General features: G+C 36.1%; 1 protein-coding gene across 1 annotated transcript; it reads right to left on the reverse strand.

Moving 5' to 3' along the window:
* Positions 1-2,761: 2,761 nt before the first annotated feature.
* Positions 2,762-5,428, reverse strand: LOC104825459 (ethylene-responsive transcription factor ERF113-like). The gene is made up of 2 exons (XM_010557783.1): positions 4,922-5,428; positions 2,762-3,436 (listed from the first exon to the last, which is right to left on the reverse strand). Exons 1-2 carry the CDS (start codon positions 5,061-5,063, stop codon positions 2,871-2,873), a joined length of 708 nt encoding a protein of 235 aa, XP_010556085.1. The 5' UTR covers positions 5,064-5,428; the 3' UTR covers positions 2,762-2,870.
* Between the last annotated feature and the right edge of the window lie 5,570 nt (positions 5,429-10,998).

The following is a 10,998-nucleotide window of genomic DNA, read 5'->3' on the forward strand; positions in this document are numbered from 1 at the left end:
GAGTCCCGACACATGACGTCTCATGAATGATGCCTTTCGAAGCAAAAAATGGACGCATACTGATAAATTCAGCACCATTATCAGATTTGATGGTGCGTACAACGGCATTAAACTGGCGTTCAGCCAAAGCAATGAAATCCCGTAGCTTGGTTTGTGTTTCGTGTTTTCCCGTCATTAAGAAAGTCCATGTGCCGCGGGAGAAATCTTCAACAATGGTCAAAAAATACGTTGCGCCGGAGAGGGATGGAGATCTATACGGACCCCATATATCACAATGCACTAAGTCGAAAACAGCAGAAGCCTTATTATTGCTCAATGGAAACGGTGTTTGGGTTTGTTTGGCCCGTAAACAAACATCGTATGAATCTGAAACAGAAGAAGAAAAATTGGAAATATCAAGGTTGGAGATCTTCAACAACGCCTTGGAGGAAGGATGACCCAGCCTTTGATGCCAGAGACCAAAAGATTGTGTCTGCTTCGTCTCAACAGCGTTTGAAGACGCTATCCCTTGGAAATAAAACAGACCAGTACGGTGCTCACCCGCTCCAATCACCGTCTTGGAAGTTCGGTCATGAATCACACATAATGAGGGAGTAAATGTGACGAAGCAATCAATATCATTCATGAGTTGTCCGACAGATATGAGCTGGCAGTGTAGACCCGGAACAAAGAGTACGTTCGAAAGTCGCAGTCTCGGCCCGAGAATAACAGAGCCAGATCGTATGGATACCACGGTTTTGTTGTCGGGCAAAATAACCGAACATGGAGAGATGGAACTGACATTAAGTAGAGCGGACAAATCCCCTGTCATGTGCTGGGAACAACCAGTATCAAGGATCCAAGAGTGTGTCGAACACTTACCAGAGACAGTGTCGGGAGGGCTTACAGCAGATTTACTGAGCAGAGACATTAAACTGGCCCACTGGTCTTGTGTAATGCCGGTGAGAGGAGTGTCTGAATTTGCAGGCACGGAAACCGCAGAGGATGGGGCTGAAATCTGGGTCATGTGAGCGCGAGCAACAGCAGTTCGGGGACGGTCAGATTGCACAGCCCCTCTGCCGCGACCTCTTCCGGACCTGTTTCGTGGGCGCTCTCCCCACCAGTCAGGGAACCCGATGATCTGAAAGCAGGATTCAGCCAAATGCCCAGGCCGGTTGCAATTAGTGCAGAGCGTTTCCTTGTCTTTGTCGTCGGGCTTGAGTCGAGATTGCGAAGTGGAGCGAACCAGAAAAGCTGCAGCTTCAGTTTTCGGCTCGAAAAACTGGACAGCTTGTTTGGCGGCTTCGTCCTGAGAGATCGTATTGTATGCCTCCTCGAGAGATGGAAGCGGTTGCCGAGATAGAAGATTCGATCGAACAGTTGCATATCGAGAATCATCGAGGCCCATCAGAAATTCAAATAATCGGTCTTCATTGCGTTCTTTTTCAAGAACAGAGCTGATATCACAGGTACAACCATTGCATTGGCAATGTTTGAGGTTCCGGAAATTGGCCAAGTCGTCCCAAAGCTTGGTCAATTTTCCGAAATATGCCTCGATTGTCAATCCTTGTTGTCGACAGTTAGCAAGTTCATTGCGGATCGTGAGCAAACGCGGTGCATTGGATCGTCCAAATCTCCGTTTCAAATAATCCCATAAGTCTTGAGCTAACTCTCGATGGACGACATGAGATCAGAGAGGAGCTTCAAGGGTACTGTTCTTAATTCACGAGGCAATCAAGGCATTGTTCGTGTCCCAATCCTCAAAATCGGGATTTGTTTCGGCCGGTTTCGGAATCGTTCCGTCGACAAATCCAAACTTCTTGCGAGATTTGAGAGCTTGGCGGATATTGATGGCCCACTCATCGTAATTCTCTCCACGTAACAATGGTTGGGAGAGAATCAATCCGGGGTTGTCGCTCGGGGTGAGATCATACAGAGAAATCGTGCGCCGTGAAGGCACAGCTCTCATCGTCGGGATTGCGTTCGATGTCGTATTGGAGTCGGGGTTCGAATCGGGGTTCATCATCGGTTCGGTAGACATGAAAAAAAAAATTTAGATCGAGGTGTGTGTTTGGTCGGGCTCTGATACCATGACAAGTATCGGATTGAGCTGAAAAGATTTGCAGAAAAAGCTTGCCTTTGATTAATGAGTTTACAGGGTTTATATACAAAAGTTGCAAACAGAGTACGCAATCCTAAAATAAACAGAACAGGAAACAAAAATCTGTACAAGCTGATATATAGGACTGCTAATGGTAGTTGCTGAGTTTGTGGAAGCACAAACTTTCCCGTATCTTCCAGTATCTTCGTAATAGTTCCTGACTGGTGGGAAGGGAGGTAATTTCTGGATTTATATGATCCATATACAAAGACTGCTTTCGGGCCGAAGGTTTACCTAGTCAGCGCGTCCGAAGAGTAGCAGCTAGGGGTCCTCCGTTATCAAAAAAAAATTCAAAACATTTAAAGTTCATTGAATACAAGATATAAAAGATTTATTGAATATTAGTGCAACTGCGAGTGGAAAGATACTAAAAAATATATAAGGTGTTTCAATTTTAAATATTATGAAAACTATATTGGAACCACTCTATATTTGTTATCTTAAAAATCGTTAGAGATTGGATCACATCTCTACGGGTTTTCAATTTTTTTACATATTATATCCATATATATAGAAAGAAGTTAAAACATAAATAATTCTCTTAGCACAAAAATGTTGCATGCACCGTCGTTGATTAGGTTCGTGGTGCAACCCTTCTCAAGGAATACAAAATCATGCATGAAAATACAAAAATAATATATATTGCAACCTTGGCATACCATGTTTTCTTCCCCTAAAAAAAACATATACTAATTATATTTCCCGATCGTTAATGATATGATAATATTAATTAATCTCTCGGGCTGTCATCATAATAACGGTAACCATAGTTTTTCTCCTCCTCTTGCTGCTGCGGAGGCCGAGCTTGTTGTGACGTCAACGACGACGAAGAAGAAGACGATGACGTCATCATGGAGAAGGGTTGCTGCCCGAAGAGGCTCGGAGTATAATACGACAAATCCACGTCGGTGTTACTTGCAAGAAGCTGAGCGTATTGAAGAATGTCTTGGTTGTAAGACTCATGCGTTGTCGTCGCAGGCCAAGAATAAGAAGACGGGCCAACCGGCAGCGCGTGCGCGTCACTCGCCACCATGGTCGGAGTGGCGGTTGCAGCAGTGCGGGGTGCCACGTGGCCTGCGGTGGAGGTGTGGCCTTGGACACGTTCGGGGAAGTTGAGCTTGGCCTTTGTGCCTTTGAATTTGAGGGCTGCTCGGTCGTAGGCCAATGCTGCATCTTCTGCGGTCTCAAACGTTCCGAGCCAAACCCGAGCCGCCTTCTTCGGGTCTCGAATCTCGGCCGCCCATTTGCCCCACGGCCGCTGCCTCACCCCTCTATAGTGTCGTCTTCTTGGTTGATCTTGATGTACATGTAACGAAAAATATATGAATTTTGACGAATTTCTGATAATGAGGAAACTATCCTAATTTCTAATTATGGTCTAAACCTAGAGTTTACTAACGTTATTATGCATGATTTGTAAATTTTAATTATTAGTATCTGTAAACTGTATTATATAGTCCCTTGTACGTGAATGTTATATGGACAAACCGTCTTCCACGATTTTAATAGATAATAGTGAATGAATATGAGACGTTATATATATATATATATATATATATATCATATGGTTGTGAATATAATATGAGGGGAGTAAACAAATGATTCGACCAAAAGAGAGAGTGCATAAAATGATATATACGATACTTCTTTGGTATTAAAAGATAGATTCCCCTTACTAAAAATGATACATTTAAGGTTCAGTTTTCACTCACACATCCGTCACATTTCATGAAACCTACGTGATAAGTTATAATGAAATCTATTTCTGCATCACTCAACCTATTTTAAATGTAATAAAAAAAAATAACTTTATTATTCTATTCAATGCAATCAAATAATAAATGCATTGGCTTTAACAAAAAAAAAATAAATGCAAAGGACAATTATTAAAATAGATTGTACTTAATAACATTTTTAAAAAACACCAAATTAAGATATTTTCAGTACACAAAAATGCCCACAAAAAATAAAGTTATAACGAGCAACGTGTCGGTGATTAAAACTCGACCGTGTAGGTTAGGCACAAAGCCATAAGTGTCAAGTTAAAACATGGGTTTTATATGTATAATATATAGATTTTATGATTTGTATATTGCCCCAATTTGTAATTACATATTATTTAATTATTTTTCAAGAGAGAAGAAGATGAACATGTAAAATTAAAAATGGACGCGGACACGTTGTACCCTGAAAAAAAAAAACCATTTTTAAGGACAGAAGGAAAGTTCTTTACGGAAAGGGAAAGGCAGATGCATTGAACTTCAATTTGTCATTATCCTATTTGCCCAAACCAATCCAAATCCGTAAGTTACACATGGGTTGATTTCTGTCTTCATTTGTTGCTTAATTTATGTTATATATATACACACACACATATATATATATACATACATATGCACATGTATACGCATGTATTCATATGTCTTCTTTCTGGTGGCAAATAGGGGGGGGGGTTATCTAGTATTTTGTGAAAAGATTGGAATACCCATTAGTGAAATCGACCAAGATGTTAATACATAATACTTAACCTTAATTTAACACGTGATATACATGATTATCTCTGCAAGCTAAAACGATTATTTAGATCATGAAAATTTTCGGTGCAACTTGAAAATCACCGAAAATTTCCCTTTCCCCCAAGAAAAAAAGTATATGGAAATCAAAAGCCGCTTTTAGGGTTGGAGAGGCTAGACACACAAGATCCAATTTCCACACGACAATATATAATCATCTGTGTATGTGTGTATATATATATGTGTATAAAGATGTGAGCAATTTAACCTGGGCCTTGTTGAGCTTGATCCGATTGATCAATCTCTTCTTTGACCGGAGGGTCGGAGAGAGCTAAAGGGTTTGACCTTCCCTCGCCGCCGCCTCCGGAGTTCGCCGGAGTCCCGATGACGCGGCTGAGGACGGAGACCATCGCCGACACGTCAGATTCGCTCCACGCGGCGTAATCAGGCAGCTCTTCGTTGGCGTCCTTCTCTTCGGCCGCCGATGCTTCCGGTGGAAGTGGCCTCTTTCCATGCCTTCGATCCACTTTTGCCAAGTAATTAACAACGGATCAAACTGTATATATATATATATTATATGCGTATAAATCTTGAAACAGATTAAAAAAACACGTGTGAGTGCAAGTTTGTGAAGGAGTTAGTTTCGATGAACATTAAATGGGAATTGACTATGACTCAAGGGAGAGTGATTAAGACAGAGAAGGGGATGAACAACTTTGGAGCAAACAAGGGTTTTCTTTGTTTTTAGGTTTTAGGGTGTTGAATTTATGGGCATACAAGGGAAAGGGATATATATATACACACACACACACACTCATATATATATATATATAAAGGTGGGGTGAGAAATGATATCTACAAAATAAAAATTAAGAAATAGAAATATATATTCTCTCTCTCGTTCTTTTTTGTGCTCTATTCTCTTTTGAGAGTTCATGATTTTTTTTTTGTTAAAACAGAGTTTATGATTTTTCGCATGTTGTGACAGTGCTGTTATTATATCCACAAATTGGTAAATATATATCGAAATAATATGTGTCTTCTAATATCTTACCACTCAAATATTTTTTTTATTCATCTAATTAGTCCACAAGAGAGTAGACTTATCACTTATACTACCAAATATATTTTTTTTTAAAAATTACTGATTTTAATGTGAACTAAAACTCCTGTCGAAATTAGAGGTCCTACTACTATTCAACCACTATCACTAAAATCATTTTCAACATTGATTTTTTTTCTTTAGACGAAGGAAATAACCTTTTTTCTTTGAGTATATCAAAACATGTAAACTCGTGTGTGTATATATACACATATACATATACATACATATATATATATATATATATATATATATATATATATTGTACGACAAAAAGAAAGAACATAAAGATTTATATTAAGGTAGGCGCATGCTTTGGAATAATTAAGAAAGTAGATAATTAGCAAGAAATAGAAAACTGAAAAGAAAAAAAGTGATGTGATTCGTTTCGTGGATCCAAAAAGTAAAATAAAAAAAAATATATATATATATATATAAAATCATTCGGGACCCATACAATCAAATCTACAAATTCTCTCTTCCATCTTTCCCTTTTTTGAGAAAACATGCCTTCGTTGGTACCAACTGTATCTTTGCATGCTATCTAAGTAAAATGGTTAAAATTCTACTTTTAGTAAGTTTTGTTGATTAAATTTATATATTTAAATATCATATTATATAATAATCTATTATTAGTTTAAGCTTCAATTATATTCTTAACACACCTGCAAAAATATATACATAATACGTCCTCACTTCACTTCCTTTTTATCCGTGTATTGATCGCTAATATGATTAAATTATTAGATTGGAAATCTAAAGTTAATAAATACAAAAGTAAGAATAGTAAAATATTATAAAAAAAGTATTTCCGTTTTAAAAAACTAAATCAAATTTTAATATATATATAATAGAGAATTGGAAATCAAGCGTAATATCGTCGACGTAGAAATTAAAACACTGATATCATTATCATTATGTTGCGAAGCAAAACAATTTTCTTTCACTAAAAAATGTTACTATGTATTTCATATATTATGTCTTGTATTTATTCTAATTTTAAAGATAGATATCTAATTGAATCATATTTTTAGTTTTGTTGACAATCTCCTTCATAGTTTAATCACCTTTTAAATACTTAATCCGTGTCCTTTTGTTACAAATAAAACCCATGAATTTACAAACAAATTTCCATTTACAGAAGTTTTATAGGGAAAAGGTTATAATAATATTGTTCCCATGTAATTTTTCTATTAAAAAAAAAATGCCTAATTTCATCCTTTCTTACATTATGCTATCTATTTGTACTTTTCCTCATTTCTGCTAGTTTTATTCCATGTTCAGTCAAGTTCAAAACTCGAAACATATTTAATTTTATTTATTTTCGAAAGATACTATGCAGTAAATTGGTCAAAAAGTAATTAAAGAAAATAGAAATAGGTTTTGAGAGGCATTAATTGTTCTTTGAAGTTTGTGATCGCGTTGAAATATATAAACAAAACTTCAAAGATATTTTTGCAACTGGAAACGGAAATTATGATATTTCATAGAAAAACGAAATATAATGTTTGTTGAATAATCATTATTTATAATATAAAATTAAAATTAAAATATGAACGAAAGGAGATAAATTATTTGTTTGAACAATCTTGTCCGAACAACGCAACGCAGATAATCTAGAGATTCGTTCCTTTGAACAATAGGATTTGATGTTACATAAATCAGATCAAATATTTTATCTGTTATACAATTCGAATAAGAAATCATAATAGTTTATTTCTTTCGATATTATTACATAAAAATTATTGAATGTAAATGAATATTATTGATATTCTGATTACTAGTATCGATCGGTAGTATATTTAGCGTACGAATTCAAAATTTGTTATTGACTTAGTCAATTTTCTATTTTTATATGTATAGAATTATACGTACGCCGATACCGTTTCGTTTCAATTACATCGTTATTCGTCGCATTGAAAAAGCTAAAACAATACGCATCGTCGCATCTAATATATCTATATACAAATGGCATGTGTCTTTATTGCGAATCTGTCCTTATCTTATAACACCATGCGATTTTTCTATTAATCTTATCCACATTCTCGAAAAATAAATAAATAAAAATTCCTAAATTCATGGAACATGATTCACACGAACGATAAACTGAAAGTATTAATCTTTTATAATATGCATGGTATTGACCAATGTTTGCATGAGGCTTTTTACCTCTAATCTTTTAATTTAGGAAAATATCTAAACTTGTTCATTTTCACAAAATTTTCGAATTTTATAATTGTCATCATTTTTAAACTTAAATATTGAAATAACGTACCGAAATCCTACATAGCAAGTTAACATTTTGACCATATTTAATATGTCTTTATCCAGATGTCCTGATATCAGTATGACGCGTTATCGATGAATTTAAAAATGATAATTGTTATAAAATTTATATTTATTTATAATTCAAAAATCAAGTTGAAATTTTATTTGACAAAAAATAAAGTTTCTGTTTAATTTTGTAAAATTGACAAGTTAAGGTATTTTTTGAGATTTTTTCTTCAATTTATTATTTTTGACTGAATTTTAGTATCATTTAATTTTTTATACAGTGAAAGGGCACTAGACCATACAAATTTCCCAAGTGTAATTTGATTAATAAATTTTTGAAAATTTTATAGTGAAAAACTAGAGCTAATAGGCTATACAACATAACTGTTCATTATAGTTGTTTAATTTAATAAATTTTTTTTTGTAAATCTTATAATATACCTTATTATCCATTGTAAAATTTCTATTAATCCAACGTGTTAAACGATTAAAAATATAATTGAATAACGAAACAAAATCATATCTTAATCCATTCGGGGAATAAAAATTCTTCAAAGTTTATATGTAGTTTGTGATGTTCTCTAAAACAATATGGCAGAGAATACATTTACGTATGATACAAGAGAATAGATATTATTTTAGTCTATGATTCTCGATCAGATCAATTAAATTAACCATATTAAAATATAATTCACCCTGTCGTTCGCACAAATTACTGTATTTGGCAACAAGGGCAAGTTGATGCGGAGATGCAGACAAACATATTTGCCTTTCATTACAACCCAAAAAAAAAAACATTTTTGCCTTTCGGCGAGTTCAGATGGGCTCTTTTTAAAAGATTGAAAAAAATTATTAAACAAGAAGCAAAAAATGACTGTTTGGGACTCTAGAGAGTAGGATATCAATTTAGATCCGTGGTCAGAAATATGATCTGATCCAACCCGAAAATAGTAGATTTCGGGTCTAAAATTTTTTATCCGAAAAAAATCAAATTTCTGGGTCAAATTCGATTCGGGCTTCAGACTCAATTTGGATTGATCCGAAAGTCCGATAATTTTTTTTAAAAATATTTAAAAAAAGAAAAAATAATAAATTTATAAAAGATTTTGAGCGGATCAGACTGATCCGAACCCGAAATCTATGGAATGAGTTTCGGGTTTGATTATATAGATCCGAAAAAATTAGATCAGTCTGAATCTGAACCCGAAATCCTTAGACCGAATAAAGATGTAAAACCGGATTGACACTCCTATTCACGAGCAGTCTAATGCAATTTCGGTAAAGATGTAAAACGGGCAGGTTCGACTTGATCAGATACGGTTCGGTCTGAGTAAATTCGTTTGGATTCGGCTCATTTGTTTAACCAGAAAAATTTTGGCTCGATTCAAATTATTTCAATTCGCGATATGAAAATAATAAAAATAATTACAAATTATTTTAAATAAAATATTAAAAATATTAAAAAATAACAAAAAATATATATTTAAAAAAAAAAATCCGGCTCGCCAACCGGTTGAGCTTACTTGTGACGAGCTCGACCCGTAAACCCATTTTTTTGGGGTTTATATTTTCTCAACCCAACTCGGTAAAAACGAGCGGCTCATGGACCAAACTCATTTTTACACCTTAAATTCCGGTGATGAAAAGTAAATTAATTAAAACAAGCTTCAATTAAAATATTAACTTCTCCATATTACTATTGTTTTTTTTTTTTGTTAAAAGGCTGTATGTATATATTAAAAAAAGTTTACAAGTGGCCACATAGTGCGGAATACATGTAGTAGTTGACAATTAATGGAATGGAAATGAATGTCAGACTCTAAACAATCCGACAACATCGACGCTAGGAGAACCAGAGTTGAATGCTGGTGCTAGCAAGTTCCGGCCTTTGCGGCCGTAATGAAGCAATTCGCAGTCGGAAAGTACTGTCAACAACCTTCTTGATCGCCGTTGTGTCGGTGTACAAATGCTGATGAAGCCTGGTATTCCTTTCTTTCCAAATTGAGTATGACACAATCTGCCATAATACTAGCAATGTCCACCTTCTGATTTTACATCCTTGCAACCTTCGAAACTCATCAAGTAGGTGTGCCCAGCACATTGACACAGGAGAGAAGCCTATCTTCGACATCGCCCAGGATAGGATTTCCGTGGAGAATGGACAAGTGAATAAAAGATGGTCTCGGTTTTCCGGCGACAAGTTGCAGAGGGCGCATAGTGGATCTGTTTGAATGCCCCAAGCAAGCATGCGGTCCTTGGTCGGGCACCTGTCCAGATCAATCAACCAACACATGAAAGCATGCTTAGGTAAGTGAAACTTGAACCAAATCTGTGATGATCTGATTGTTGTATTTTGGTCGATGAGTGTCTTCCAGATATCCATAGCTCTGAATGATCCAGTAACTTTGCCACAAATAACCCAATTCGTGGTGTCTGGAGAGGTAGAGATGCTGAGGGTGAGTAGGAAGGAAGTCAGGAGGCAGGCTGTCTCTGATCTAGGTCTTGCTATGGTCCATCTTCCGTCAACTTGAGCTTCTGCCACTAGAGCATTTCGGTGAATTGCGAGCTGTGTTGGGCCTGTGGGACCAAATATGTCAATGAGTGTGCCCAGCGGAGTCCATGGGTCATCCCAAAATCGGATGGATTCTCCACTCCCCACTGTGATGCGCACAAAAGTTTTTGCCCAGTGCCGAAGCTTGAGAAGTTTCCGGAATGTCCAGGTTTGTGCCGAAGAAGGCTTGACCGACCAGAACGTGTGTCGACTTAGATATTTATTGCGTATCCATGCTACCCATAAGGATCTAGGCGCGGAGGAGGAGGGCTGTCGTCGCTCGAAGCTTCCAACGCAATTGGCGTAAAATCTTACACCTCGCAATTACGTGCACGACAGTTGACGCATATGAGAAAATAAAACATACTGTATGTATGTATGTATGCATGCATGTACGTACGTACGTACGTATGTATGT

This window comes from Tarenaya hassleriana, unplaced genomic scaffold, assembly GCF_000463585.1.
Source record: "Tarenaya hassleriana unplaced genomic scaffold, ASM46358v1 Cleome47, whole genome shotgun sequence".
NCBI classification, from domain to species: Eukaryota; Viridiplantae; Streptophyta; class Magnoliopsida; order Brassicales; family Cleomaceae; genus Tarenaya; species Tarenaya hassleriana.